This window comes from Corapipo altera, unplaced genomic scaffold, assembly GCF_003945725.1.
Source record: "Corapipo altera isolate COAL_440 unplaced genomic scaffold, ASM394572v1 161, whole genome shotgun sequence".
In the NCBI taxonomy this organism is placed as follows: domain Eukaryota; kingdom Metazoa; phylum Chordata; class Aves; order Passeriformes; family Pipridae; genus Corapipo; species Corapipo altera.
This window is the reverse complement of record NW_020884979.1, coordinates 1,454,603-1,468,848: the sequence shown is the minus strand read 5'-3', so window position 1 is coordinate 1,468,848 and position 14,246 is coordinate 1,454,603. Positions and strand designations below refer to the sequence as shown.

Below are 14,246 nucleotides of genomic sequence, written 5' to 3'. Positions count from 1 at the left end.
CCAAACAAGGAGATGGGATGCATCCCCATATCCCAAACCAGGGCAAGGGGATGCATCCTTATGTCCCATTCCAGAAAAGGGGATGCATCCCCATATTCCAAACCAGGGAATAGGATGCATCCCCATGTCCCAGACAAGGAAAGGAGATGCATCCCCATATCCCAAACCAGGAGAAGGGGATGCATCCTTATGTCCCGTTCCAGCAAAGGGGATGCATCCCCATATCCCAAATGTGCCATCCTGGAAAGCCGGGAATCACATCCCTGAGTGCCATGCCAGCCCCAGCACAGCCCCCCTCCCTCCCCTGGGAACACTGATCCTGCGGGTTATTTTTAGCATCCCTCTCCCGAGAGGCCGGAGTGGTTGGTTTCCTCCTCCAGCCGTGGATCCCCCCGCCCGGAGCGCGTTCCCGGCGGGACCGGGCGCCCACATGCAGAAGAGGATGGGCGAGGCGGTGGCCCGTGTGGCCAGGAAGGTGAACGACACGGTGGAGAACAAAACGGATTCCCTGGGTAAGGCCGGAGCTCCGTCTCGGCTCCCGCTCGGGGCCCGGAGAAGGATCGGGTATCCGGGAGCGGGGCTCTATTTTTTGCTGCCACAGTCTAAAAAAAGCTGTGAGCATTCCCTACGGGCACTGCACCCGTGGCTCCGGAGGAGGGAAAGGCTCCCCTAAAGGGCTCTCAGCCCCCCAGAGTTAGAGCAGGTTCCCAGCCATGGCACGTAATCCCATGGGACGTGTCTCAGGAATGCAGTCCCTCCTTGCAGGCGGTGGCAGGAGCAGGGGTTTCTCCACGTTGCCTTGTCAGATCTGTGTTTTCTGTGTTTTCCTGCAATTTCACCCCTCGTTTCCAGCTAATATCCAAGTGCCCGGAGCAGTTCATCAAAGGAGAGGGATGAAAGCCTCTCATTCCTGCTGGATTCCCGGTGCTGGGATATAAACCAGCCTACGTCAGTTGGGGAGCTGGAGCTTCATCCCTCAGCCCCTCCACATCCTCCCCAGCGAGGGAAGTGTGGGAGGAACAAGCTCATGGCTCTGGGGAGGGGGTGGAAGCAGAGCCCAGGTTGAGCATCACGGGGCCGGGATACGAGGTTTCCATCCCCAGCACCTCCCAGGAAGGGAAGCAGAAACAACTCAGAGCAAAACAAAATCGCCAAGAGGTGAGAAGCACAGCCAAACCCTGTTCCCTTTCTCACTGCTTGCCATGGGACAAACACCCATCACCAGTGAGGAGCGTGCCCATGGAAAGCCCTGCTCCATCCCCACCAGACGTGGAGGCTGCATCTCTGCCCTGCTCCATCAACCCCAGGGGTTTAGGGACACAGGGAAGAGGCATGACTGAAGTTATTAGACATGGACAGGCCAGGGTTTCCAAAAAAACATTGTGGCCTGGAAGCAGTTGCAATGTGATTTAGGGTTGAATGCCTAAGGCAGAACAGCCCTGGCATTCCTGCTGGGATCAAACTCCTGGTGCTTGCAGAGGTGGCTGCAAATATCCCTGTAATGGAGAGGAGTAGGCAGGGGACAGCACTTAGATGGGCAAATCGAGGAGTAAGGGGTGGAAAAGCAGGTGGAAAGCAGGGCTCCGTCCCAGCTGGGTGCATTACAAGGTGCCAGGGTTCTCTCCGAGGGCAGATCTGGCCAACTGCAAGCTGATGACCTTCCCTGTTGGAATCTACAAAGCCATGAGGAGCGTCACCGAGGGGATCCATCGCATCTCCCTGGCAAACAACGAGCTCAAGTCCATCACCAGCCGATTTGTCACCACCTTCAGCCAGCTGAGAGGTGAGGGACGGCCACTTCCACACCCTGGCACCCTCAAAGATCCCCAGGGGCACAGCACTGGGGAGTCTCCCCTCTGCAATTTTCACTCCTCTGTGCTCACACCTCATTCCAAGCAGACTTATCCAGACCCCCAAAAATCCATTTTTCCTTACCTTTCCCACCCCTTGCAGGAAGAGGGCACTGGTTTTGCTCACACCCACCCTCCCAAACTCACGTTGTGACACCTTCCAGCAGTGGCCAGGCTGCTGGGGGGGTCATTCATCATCCTCCAGCTCCCTCCAAGGAGCTGGAGGGAGCTGAAGTCGCTCCTGTGGATAACAAGGCATGGCACAGATGGGGCATTCCAGACTGCTGAAGGCATGTTGGCTTGGGGGTGGTTAATTAGTCCCTTTTGTGAGACATCAGTGAGAGTTAATCACTGCAGGAAATGGGGATGATCATCAGTGCCATGGGGACACATCCCTGTGGAGCCCACTGAAAGCAACCAGAAGCTAATCCACCAAAATATGGCTGTACAGGCACTCAGAGCACTCAGTGCCATGATGCTAAACACTGGAAACTGCACTGGGGCTGCTCTGGCAGCTTATAAAATCAATTATTTCACTTGCACAATGCGCCACACAACTGCCACTGTGGTGTGTGTCTGGGGAGGCTTCTCTTGTTGTGGAGTTGGAGCTCCCCTAGTCTGGGGAAAAGAAACATGTTGAGCAAAGGAAATCAATTTTTGTTTGCTAGACAGCACAACGAGCCCTGAAGGGAAAAAAAGTTTGGTTTCCCAGCAAGGGCTTTGTTCCACCAGCGAAGGGATCACTCCAGAGATGAACATGCCAGGTCTCAGCAGGGCTGTTGCTGGGTAGAGATGCCTCAGGGCCAGGGACAGCCTGAATAAGGCAGGACCTATAAATACCAGGTATTAGCAGGGGCAGGGCAGCTCCTGTGGGTATTTATAGAGCAGAAAGCCCTGTGTCACTGGAGAAGGGCGCTGGGACACTGGGGTTTGGGTTCTGTTCCCATGGCTTATGGACTTTGGTGGGGGAGTGCTGCTCCTGGCCCCATCGGAGCTCATTGCTAGGGAAACACCACAGAAGAGTGAACTCTACAGAGTTATTTTTCACGTATAGGAACTCTTCCACCATTCTGTTTATTCCTCAGGAGGGTTTCAGGCACATGAAGATAAGCCATGACAAGTGTCCATTGGGGAGCTAATTGTGCTGATTTTACTAGGAAATATTCGTCATTTCTACATCCCCTGCTTGCATCATGCAGCACAGGTTTCATTAGCAAAGCCTGAGGAAGCCAAGAAAAACATCCGTCCTCAAAGTGGCATTCCCAGCAGGCAAAAGTACAATGGCATACCATGGGAAATAGCAAAACATTCCCATTTTTGCAGTTGGAGACCCACTGCTGGACCTGGCAGCCCAAGGGGGACAGAGGCTGTAAATTAAGCTATTCATGAATTATTTCACCACCACCTCTCTTGGCAGAACTCAACCTGGCAGGCAACTACCTGCACCGCCTGCCCGAGGAAATCACCTCCCTGCTGCACCTCCGGGCCATCGACCTCTCCCGAAACAGGTTCCGGCGCTTCCCCGAGCCCCTGGCCACTGTCCCCTCCCTGGAGACCATCGACCTGGAAGAGAATGAGATTGCAGGTGAGGAGAGCCTTTTCCCACAGGAGGTGAGGGCACAGGGGTGCAGGGGAGATGCTAAATAGCCAGAGCCCCTTTAGCCACGTGCCTTTCCTGTGTTTTCACTGCACCCCAAGGAAAAGCCGTTGCAGGCACTGAGGGAATCAAGCTCCATTCAAGTCACCCCGTTCACCACACCGGGATATGGCTCTTTCAGGCACCTCCAGCTGGGCTGACTCAAAATCACCAGATTTCTTTAAAAAAGAGACGTGACTGCAGAGCCCAGCATCCCTGGGATGTTTGCTGCCGGGCAAAGCAAGGGCACAAGCCCACCTGAACACTTCCCAGAGAAGGTAGGAGCCGCAACACTACAAAATCCCCTAAAAATGAAATTAAAGGAATGGTAAGAGCCGCTCACCCCTCAACCCTGCAGTGACAGGAGAATCTTTCATGTGCAAAGCTGAAGCCTTTGGAGTCCCCAAAAGCCGGGCAGAGGGGGCAGCTGTTGCACACGGATAAAAGGGGATTTATGTAGGAGGGAGCTTTCAAAGAGCCCAGGTTGGAGCATCCCACAGCCCACACAGATCCCCAGGGAGGTGAATATTGAGTCTGCTCAATTCTACTGTTTTATCTGGGATTGCTTCAGCTGCTGCTGGGAAAGCTGCTTCCTGAAACAGGGGTTTTATTAACAGCATCACATCAGCTGCTCCCCAGCTGCGCCTGCAGAAGCATTACACGTTAAATATTGCTTCCATGGGAGCCAGAGAAACCAGGCTCCCCTTGGCTGCTGGTTGTCAGACTTGGGAAAAGTAAAAAAAAGAGTAAAGTTTAACAATTTCAAGGTAAAATGTTTTAGTATCTTAGTAGTGCACACAATGCTGTCTGGCTTCAGAAAGAGGTGAGATTATCTTATTTTACACATTTTCTGGAAAAGGAAAAGGTAGAGGCTACAAAGCCAGGGGGCTTCAGCCCATTTTTCCAAGGAAACAAAAGTCTGGGCAATCACACTGCTCCTACCAGTCCTTACTAAATACCTTCCAGGCCCACCTGCACATGAGTTTATGTTATATATATATATGTATGTATGTATTTTTACATATTAATATGGTTTTATACTTTATCTTTGAGCTTGTATTTATATTTATATATATATAAAAATATATATATACATATATATACACCTTCTCCTCCCATGCTAGCCTGGCACAATAGCAGAAGGAGAGTTAGGGAGAGTCCATCACCTTAAATTTAACTGGCACAAATTTGGGTTTTCCTTAACAGCCAAATAGGATTTCACCACACAGAAATATCCATCAGCTTCTCTGGGTAACCTCACCATCCTCACAAGGAAGAATTTCTGCCTAATATGTCCTCTAAACACCCCCTCTGGCAGCGTGAAGCCACTCCCCCCATCCTGTCACTCCATGCCCTTGTCCAAAGCCCCTCTCCAGCTCTCTTTAGGAGGATGTTGGGGTAGGACCACGACTTTCTCCATCAGTGGAAGGCTGCAGATCACCTGGTTTGTGGTGCTGTGCCAGGGCTGGTCCTGCCTGTCCTCCTCTGCCCTCCCGGAGGTGCCGGAGGAACTCAATCCAGAGCTGCAAACCCGACTCAAAAACACCTCCTGAAAAAGGGCTGAGTGACCTACTAAGACATATTGAACTGGGGGTTGTAGGTAATGTTTTCCAGCTAAAGGGAAACAAGAGTAAAAGGAGATTAATTAATGCCTGCCTGGAACCTGTGGGCTCTGTGAAAGGAGACATTTAATGCCACAACCTGCCCTTTTCATCTCAATAAGCTCTTAAACCTGGACTGTAATTATGTATATATTACTGTCAGTGCTTTTAACTCTTTCCCTGATAATTAGACATATCAAATCAGGGGTTTAAGCTCCCAAATCCATGGGGATGCTTGGATGCCTGGAGCTTCAGCTTCTCTTTCCCTTATTCCTTGATTAATAGTTCAATAGAGATGATGTTGAGACTGCTGCCAAGGCTGGGCAGGTCACTGCCAGGGGCAGCTGTGGTTAGTTTTGTCCTCCTGAGGACATGTAGTGATGGGACAAGGGGGAATGGTTCTGAACTGAAAGAGAGTATGTTTGGTTTGGATATTAGGAAGAAATTCCTCCCTGTGAGGGTGGGGAGGCCCTGGCACAGGTTGCCCAGAGAAGCTGTGGCTACCCCTGGATCCCTGGAAGTGTCCAAGGCCAGGCTGGATGGGCCTTGGAGCAACCTGGGACAGTGGAAGGTGTCCCTGCCCATGGCAGAGGCTGGAATGAGATGGGCTTTAAGGTCCTTTTCAACCCAAACCATTCCATGGTTGTATGGTCCTATCACCACTCCTGATGTGAGATAATGGCACAGAAAAGGCATTTTTGTTAATAACCACAGAGTTGCCAGTGAGTGGGTCTCCACCAGCAGGTTTGGGGGAGCCTCGGAGGAGCTGGTGCCACCAAAGGATGTGGATAATGCTAAAAGGTGACAGGGAAGCAGCTCTGAGCTGAGCAGGGTCCTTTCCCCTTCAATTTGCAGCCATACCTGGCTGTTAGTGTTCATCACCAGCTCCTCAGAAGCCTCACAGCCCTTTCATATGCACCTCCTCAGATGCCTCCCAATCCCTCAGCATCCCTTTCATCTGAAGGAACTGGGTTTGCCACTCATCATATTCTGCTTTAATTAAGAAAAGCCTTTTTTGCCCCTTTTTTTGCTTGACTGGTGAAGCCAGCACAAATAATTCAGGCTCAAACACAAGTGCCTTATCTGCTGGGAAGCCAGCAACAGATGTTTTGGGTTGTTTACAGAGGAATTTGGGGCTCCCATGGCACAACCTTACAGCTACAGGCTGCACTATGTGCCCTGCCTGTCCCTTCATGCCAGGGTGAGTCACCACTCCTTACCTGGAATTAAGGTGCAGAGCTGGGCTTGTTTCCACTCAGAGCAAGGCTTGGTCCCTAAAATAATTCCCTTAACTCCCTAAATTCAAGAGAAGTGGGGGTAAGCGCTTTTAACTTTATCACACTGCACAGACATAGAAGATGATTAAACAGGAAGATCTGTGAAAAAATAATATTATTTTTGTGCCTCAAGGGCAAAAAAAAAGCAAAATGATACAGGAGAATTGCAGTGAAAAAATCTACCATGAAGAAGAGTTATTAAAACAAATCATGTGAAGCTCTGCCTGATGAGAGATGAGCTGCTAAGAAATACAGGTATGGAAAATAGCACTGTTTTCTGGAGGAGAATGAGGGAAAAAACAAAGGCATCGAAGTGTTTGAGCTTTTTTCCAGCATAAAGCAAGTTTCATGGTCTAAAAATCACATAATCATCCAGCTATAATTACAACACCACAGTTCTGCTCTAGGTGTTGGCAGAAGAAATGGGAGCTGGGATAAAAAAGGCTCTTGGTCTTTTAGTGACCAAATTGAGAAGAAATTTGTTTTGGTAAATCAGGCGGGCCCAAAATATTGTGATTTGGAACAAAAAATCTATCACCTTTGAATGACCTAAATGGTTAGGGTTTTGTATCAGTTTCACTCCTCTGCCGTCAGTGGATTCACACTGGGACCATCCAGGAGAACTGCACCTTTTCTTAATGTTAAGTTCGTAAATGTAATGTTTTCTAAAGGAAAACACCCAAATTCATGGAAATTGCAAAATAGGAGGGTTCCTGTTGATGGCCAAGAGCCATTTTGCAGCCTGTCCAAAGAGGGCAAAGAGCACATGCTCTCCTGTTAGCCTGGTGAAGGCTCCTGGGCATTGCAACACTGGGAATAAAATCAGGGAATAAGTCTTTGAACACCAGTTTAGTGCCCCAGCAGGGGGTTTATTAGGACTGGGAGAACTGGAGGGCAGTGTCCACATTGAATATCATGGTGTTCTCGCAAAGGCATTTCACGGAATGACAGAATCATTGGAAAAGGCCTCTAAGATCATCCAGCCCAACCCATAACCATTTGTTTGAGTAGCCGTATAATCTAGGATTTGATTACGTTTCTGTTGCGATCAAAGCCTGCAGAGCGGCAGGAGCAGGTTAAGCTCCAGGCTGTCCATCGAGAGGAGCTTCCCCCGCTCCGCCTCCCCGAATTCCCCGGCAGGAGACGCCGGGACGGGTTCTCAGCTCCGCGCTGTCTTTGCAGAGGTGCCGACGGAGAAGTTGGCGTCCATGGCATCGCTGCGGAGCCTCAACCTGCGGGACAACCCCGTCGGCCCCGAGGTGCGGCTGCTCGTCCGGCCCCTCGTCCCCTTCGACCTGCTGCTGTCACCAGAGGAGCCCATCCCTGAAGCCTGACAGGGTCTCGGGGTGCCCAGGCGAGCTGTCCCGAGGGGCGACTGCCCACGGGAGTGGTTTGGCTTAGGTCAGTCCCTGCTGCGCCCCTATTCCTGTCCCAAACCTGCGGCGAGGCAGCCAGTCCCTCATTTTACTTTAATTAAAAGCGAGCAGCGGGGCTCCTCCGTGAGCGGATGGCTCTGCCGGCTCCCGAGCCAGGGAATCTCCCGCTTGTGTGTTCGGGGGATGCAGAGGAGCTGCAGCGCATGCGGTGCGAGGTTTGGGTAAAGCCGGGGGAAGTTGGATATTCGGCTCCATCCTTCCTGCCTGGGCGGCGATGGGGAGCAGCCGGGATGGTGGGGGACATCCCCGGGGCCGCAAGGGTTCGCCCTGGAATTGCCGACATCTCGGTGTGCCAAGTGCCTGATTAAACGCTTTCCTGTTACACCGAGGGGGTTTGTGTCTGATTCAATTTGAATTATCAGTCTTCCCCTCAAAGAAGTCGCTTAGCACATCTCCACAGCTGCTCGCTGCAGCCTCCGGCTGGATTCTGCACAGACCTCAGCAGTATTTCCTTGGCAAAATCCTTGGTTTTCCAAGGATTGTTTTGTTTTCCTTCTGTTTTTTTTTCCACCATGGAAATCGGAGCAAACCAGTAGCAGCAGGTTCCCACACGCTGCTCACCCCGTGGGTGTCCCCAGGTGTGTGCACCCATCTCCTCGGGGCTGTCGGTCCTCAGGAAGTGCTGTTTTCTCTCCCAGGAAGAAATGTCCTGGAGAGAGCGGCTCCTCGGTGGCAGGGAGGCCACTGCCAAGCACACCCGTGTCCCAATAGCAGCTGCCTGCAAAAAGGAAAAACACAAACTCCTGGGAGAAACCACAGGTGTTATCTCAAAATGGTTTGTTTAAACAGCTCCCTGTTTTGCTCTTTTGGTGTTTTTTTTTAAGAGACAAACACTTCCCAGTGGCGTGTGTCCAGCCAGGACGGGTTAATTCTGTAAATCCTTCTAGACTTGCCAAACTTTGGTGAAGACCATGGTAAGAAGCAGGTTGTTGATGTTGGGAATAATGGAGCAGCTTGGAGTCAGGACCATCATCCCTAAAGATCGTGTTGCCTTTCCCTACCGCATGGGGTGATGGAGGGGGATCCTCCCCACCCGCGTTGTGGCTCCTGGCATGTTTTCTGCCCCGGCGTTGCTGGGGACACTGGCCATCAGCTGCCAGCATCAGCGTGGGGACCTCGGAGGCAGCGAGGGGGACGTAGACCCCGACCCTTCCCAGGGGAGCAAAGCTGCTCCCTCTCTCTCCTGGTCTCCGCGCTGGCTCATCCATGGGGGGGCTGCATGTGGGTCCCCCGGTGGTATCCATGGCGATGGGAGGCTGTCCCCCCGCCGCCCCCTCCCCTTCTCCGCTGCAGCCCGAGCAGCCGCAAGCGGCGCGGCGGCACCGCGGCAGCGGCTCCGCGGTAGCGGCACCGGGGCTCGGGACCGGGCGCGGGGAACCGGGGGAGGGACGGGGGCAAAACTGCCCCCCACCCCCGGCGGGAGCCCCCGCGCACCAGCGATGCAGCCCCCGGAGCCGGGTCGGGCCGGCGGAGGTGAGTACCGAGACCTGGTTTGTTTCATTTTATCCCCCCACAAAAGCCGTCCCCCCGTCCCCAGCCCCCTATTCCATCAGCCCAGTCTTTTCCTGCGGTGGTTTCTCACAGCCGGGCAGGGAGGCAAGCGGTCCCTCACCCCCTGCCCGGTACCCCCTTCCATGCCTGCATCCCTCCATCCATTCATCCATCCATCCATCCACCCATCCATCCATCCATCCACCCATCCATCCATTCATCCATCCACCCATTCATCCAGCACCAACCCTGGGTGCTCAGCCACCCCTTATTTTCCTTTCCCCGTCTTCCACCTCGCTCTTAAAACCACCTCTAATTCCATAGGACACCCACCTCCCGCTAATGCTGCACTGCAGCCCAAAAAAGGTTAAGTCCAGCAAAGTTTTGGGGTTAATATTGTACATTTTGGGCAATCTCGTTACAGTCTTTGCTCCTGCTAACGAAGCTGGGTCATGTGAGTGCAGACTGGTTGGAGAATCTTGCCCCCCAGTCCCGCTGCTTTCTTGCCTCTCCAAGACGCTCCTTCCCCTGTGTCCCTGGGCTGCAAACCCGCCCAGCACCTTTCTAAAGCCCGGCTGGAAACATCTTGCCCAAATCTTGCGCCCCGGACACCGTCATAGGGGCTGGAGGGGCCCTTCCTGCGTGCAGGAGCCTTGGAGAAGCCAAGGCAGTCCCGGTGGCTCGAAAAGCACCTTGGTCGGCGAGCTGAGCACCGGCACCGGCACAGGGATGGGGGGATGCTCCAGCTGCCCATCACGCAGTGGCTTTGGAGGCTTTCTCAGAGCAGGGCTGACCTGCAGGCAGTTAGGCTGAACCTTAGAGATAAAATATGCCTTTTCTTCCCTTAAAATTGCAGGCTGGGTTTTCCCGGAGTCAGTCCCGTCACCACTGCAGGCAGCTGCTGCTCCCGGCATCCTCCCGCGTCCCTGCCTTCGTAACGCTGGGGAAACCCGAGGGTGGGAGCTGCCCAGACCCGCTCGCTGTTAAATCCGTAGTGACAAAATTCCATCCCCCATTCCATTAGAAGCTCCCAGATAATGATCAGAGTCATAATTATTGCTTTATATGTTAAACGGAGGGCAAAGTCTCCTCTACCCCAGTCCCTCTCCCTCAGGTACTGCAGGTTTGCCAGGGAGAATAAGATTTTAGGGAATCTCAAACTGTAAACCTTGGAAGCACAAGGAGAAGCAGCAGCAGCCACTCGGGAGCAGGGATGCTCCCTGGCCAGCCATGACGGGGGCCACATGGATACAGCTTCCCATAAGGCCAGAGCACTGAAATGTCAAGATGTGGATTTATTTCCTTGCTTTGTCCCTAAAAAACCCCGTGTGATCAGGATGCCTTCTAGGCTGCTCTAATTCCTCATCAAAAGAGTTATATAAATAAGAATGATTTTAAAAGTAATGATATAAAATAATGATTCACCTGACGTGCTGCAGTACCCTGAGCTGCGCAACCCAAGGACGGGGCTTGCTGGGTCACTGTGATGATCCCAACAGGATGTGTCCCAGCCAGGCTGGGCACTGGAATAAACATGAAAGCCCACTTCTGAGGGCATTAAGAAATGAAGGGAATAATTGCTTTACCCTCTCCCAGCTTCATTTTCCTGCCTTCCCTTCCCCAGGCCCTTCCAGTGGCACCTGGTGGCCAAACGGCACCACAAGCTACAGTCACCTCCTGAGGGAGAACTACACCTTCCTGGCCTACTACCAGCATTCCTCCCCTGTGGCCCTCATGTTCATCCTGGCCTACACCTTCATCTTCCTCATGTGCGTGGTCGGCAACATCCTGGTGTGCTTCGTCGTGGTGAAGAACCGCCAGATGCGGACGGTCACCAACATGTTCCTCCTCAACCTGGCCATCAGCGACCTGCTGGTGGGCATCTTCTGCATGCCCACCACCTTGGTGGACAACCTCATCACAGGTGAGCGGGGCAGTGGAGGGGCGAGGCACAGGACAGGGGAGAGAAAGTGGTGGGGGGAAGGAACATCCCCCACTCACCTTCTGCCCCCCACGCATGAGGCCAAGCCCTGGGTGGTGTTTTTGGTGAGGATGAGAAGGGCAGGTGGTGGCCACTCAACCACACCTGAGGAAAGGTGTGATTTCACTTAGAGCTCCTATTTTAGGGGGGAAACATCCTTTTTTTTTTTTCTTTGAGGTTTTGACTATTTTTGGCAAAATAATCTTAATGCTGCATTTGCATATTTATTTAAAGTTCAGCCCTTCTTCATCAAGCAACCCTGAAAAAAAGCCCTTTTCTTCCTGCACCCATCTTCTTCTGTGATGGCTCAGCCGTGCCCGTTGCCCTTTCCAAAGATAAGGGGTGACATTTGTCAGAGTTCAGCCACAGTGGCAGCTAGGCCACAGGGCAGAGTTTGTGTTTACTGATTATGGGGCGGGATATATTTATTGCCTTGGCATTGGGGTCAAGAAACAAGATGAAAGTCCTTCTGATTGAGGATCCCAAGGTAGGTCCCCATGATAACAGCTCAAGCCCTAGACAAGGGCAGGAGAAATGGCAGCCACCATCTTCCTTGAGCTCCTAAGAGTGTAATATGCACCTTTTTTTACCTATTTTGGGTTTTTTCTCCAAGCATCTGTGCTGCAAAAGGCCATGTCCATATGAACTCCCCCTTAGGAGCAGGATTTAGCATCCCCCAGCAACAACACAGTGGATGGGGACATCTAAAGGGAGCTGGCCAAGCCCAAGACACATACAACCTCCACGGTGTCCCCTCACAGGTTGGCCCTTTGACAACACCATGTGCAAAATGAGTGGCCTGGTGCAGGGCATGTCCGTCTCCGCCTCCGTTTTCACACTGGTGGCCATCGCCGTGGAGAGGTACGTTGGCTTGGGAATGTGGGAATGTGGGGCCAACTGCCTCCAGCAGGTTCAGGTGTCCTGTGTGGTTTCCATCACGGGAAAGCTCCTGGGGATGTCAGGAGTGCATCCCAGCTCTCCATAAGGACCACTAAGCTGTCCATGGGGCATTCCAGCAAGCTGTCCTTCCCCACCGTGAAAACACCAAAGCTGGAGACACCCCAACCCACCCCTGCCACCAAAAGCTTTATGTAAAGAGCAACCCACCTCACCCTCCCTTCACACCCCCGGGTCCCGGCTGTCCTCCTTCCCCAGGGATGTCCCAGTAGGTGCCCAAAGCCACTGCCATCTGCCCTCCCACAGGTTTCGCTGCATCGTCCACCCGTTCCGGCAGAAGCTGACGCTGAGGAAAGCCCTGCTGACCATCGCCATCATCTGGGCGCTGGCCCTGCTCATCATGTGCCCCGCTGCCATCACCCTGACTGTCACCAGGGAGGAGCACCACTTCATGGTGGACACCTACAACAACTCCTACCCTCTCTACTCCTGTTGGGAGGCCTGGCCCGAGACGGGGATGAGGAGGATCTACACAACTGTCCTCTTCTCCCACATCTACGTGGCCCCGCTCGCCCTCATCATCGTCATGTACGCCCGCATCGCCTTCAAGCTCTTCAAGTCGGTGGCGCCTGCCCATGGCCGGGAGGAGCCGGAGGGAAGGAGGATCTCCCGCAGGAAGGCCAAGGTCATCAACATGCTCATCATCGTCGCCCTCTTCTTCACCATCTCCTGGCTGCCCCTCTGGACGCTGTTGCTGCTGACGGACTACGGGTGGCTGAGCGAGGGCCAGCTCCACCTGGTCATCGTCTACGTGTACCCCTTCGCCCACTGGCTGGCCTTCTTCAACAGCAGCGCCAACCCCATCATCTACGGCTACTTCAACGAGAACTTCCGACGAGGCTTCCAGGAGGTCTTCAGGAACCCCCTCTGCTTGCTCCGGTGCTGCCACCGCAGGCCCTACACCCCCCGGAGCCACGGCCACGGGACCTTCCTCGGCACCCGCAACCGCGTCTTCACCCAGGCACGGACCAGCGACTCGCCCCCCGTGTCCGAGTCGGGGCCGCTGGCCCTGCGCCGCGCTGGGGCCCCCGCCTGGGACGGCTGAGTGGCCTCTGGACTGAGGACTTGTGGGGTGGGGAGCGGGGATTTGGCACCTCATGGGCCACAGGTCACCGAAATAAAGGCACATCCCACCAATGCCACGTCCCTGCCTTGGCTCCTCTGCTCCCCCCACAGCACCATCCAGAGGGCCCCAGCTGAGCCCCCCAGCACCACAGGCACCTGTGCTCTGTCAGCACCCCCTTCATGCAGCTGCAGTCCAGCCATGGGGCCATGGAGTGCTGGGACCAGGGAGCAGGGAGGGAGAATGGGCTGTCCTGGGCTGTGCCATGCTTGGAGAACTGTGCAGGCCTTTGCTGGCCCATACCAGGCTGTGCTGGGCCAAGCCATGCCGTCATGGCCGTGCTGCACCATGCCATACCATAGTGCTGTGGACATCTAGGCTGGACCGAGCCATGACGGGCTGGCTGGACCAAGCCATGTTGTGCTGGATCAAATCACGCCACGCTGGACCAAACCACGCCATGCTGGATCCTGCCCTGCTATCATGGCCATGCCAGACCATGCCAAAGCACACTGCTGTGGCCACAGTGCACCAAGCCACCCCATTCTCTTGTGGCCATGCTGGACTGTGCCACCCCAGGCTGTCATGGCCATGTTGGACCATGCCACCCTGTGGCCATGCCATGTCATCCCATGCTGTTATGGCCGTGCCGTGCCAGACCATGGCAGTCCATGCCACCCCACACTGTTATGGCCATTCCATCCCATCCTATCCTATCTCATCCCATCCCATCCCTGTCCCACCCACCTCATCCCATCCCTGTCCATCCCACCCCACCCCTGTCCCATCCCATCCCATCTCACCCATGTCCCACCCACTCCATCCCACTCCATCCCATCCCATCCCAGTCCCTGTCCCATCCCATCCCACCCCATCCCTGTCCTATCCCATCCCATCTCACTCCTGTCCCACCCATCCCATCCCATCCCATCCCATCCCATCCCATCCCATCCC

The 14,246-nt window shown here is 53.9% G+C and overlaps 2 protein-coding genes across 3 annotated transcripts; both read left to right on the top strand.

The window, feature by feature from the left end:
• Positions 1-416: 416 nt before the first annotated feature.
• LRRC20 (leucine rich repeat containing 20) lies at positions 417-8,129 on the top strand. 2 transcript variants are annotated; one of them, XM_027665668.1, is made up of 4 exons: positions 417-512; positions 1,634-1,783; positions 3,268-3,435; positions 7,547-8,129. In XM_027665668.1, exons 1-4 carry the CDS (start codon positions 431-433, stop codon positions 7,696-7,698), a joined length of 552 nt encoding a protein of 183 aa, XP_027521469.1. In that variant the 5' UTR covers positions 417-430; the 3' UTR covers positions 7,699-8,129. The 2 variants fall into 2 exon arrangements, with proteins under 2 accessions (XP_027521469.1, XP_027521468.1); XM_027665667.1 differs by having other exon boundaries at positions 7,528-8,129.
• Positions 8,130-9,169: 1,040 nt separating this feature from the next.
• On the top strand, positions 9,170-13,367 carry NPFFR1 (neuropeptide FF receptor 1). Its single transcript, XM_027665593.1, has 4 exons — positions 9,170-9,273; positions 10,916-11,215; positions 12,034-12,133; positions 12,476-13,367. The coding sequence occupies exons 1-4, from the start codon at positions 9,240-9,242 to the stop codon at positions 13,272-13,274; spliced, it is 1,233 nt and encodes a 410-aa protein (XP_027521394.1). The 5' UTR covers positions 9,170-9,239; the 3' UTR covers positions 13,275-13,367.
• Positions 13,368-14,246: the final 879 nt, after the last annotated feature.

What these genes read in the sequence shown, in the direction of transcription:
- NPFFR1 (XM_027665593.1), top strand. Translation starts at nt 9,240, where the DNA reads ATGCAGCCCCCGGAGCCGGGTCGGGCCGGCGGAG. An exon ending in GCCGGGTCGGGCCGGCGGAG is followed by an intron (nt 9,274 to 10,915) that starts GTGAGTACCGAG and finishes TCCCTTCCCCAG; the next exon opens with GCCCTTCCAGTGGCACCTGG. An exon ending in GTGGCCATCGCCGTGGAGAG is followed by an intron (nt 12,134 to 12,475) that starts GTACGTTGGCTT and finishes GCCCTCCCACAG; the next exon opens with GTTTCGCTGCATCGTCCACC.
- LRRC20 (XM_027665667.1), top strand. Translation starts at nt 431, where the DNA reads ATGCAGAAGAGGATGGGCGAGGCGGTGGCCCGTGTGGCCAGGAAGGTG. An exon ending in GAACAAAACGGATTCCCTGG is followed by an intron (nt 513 to 1,633) that starts GTAAGGCCGGAG and finishes CTCCGAGGGCAG; the next exon opens with ATCTGGCCAACTGCAAGCTG. An exon ending in CACCTTCAGCCAGCTGAGAG is followed by an intron (nt 1,784 to 3,267) that starts GTGAGGGACGGC and finishes CTCTCTTGGCAG; the next exon opens with AACTCAACCTGGCAGGCAAC.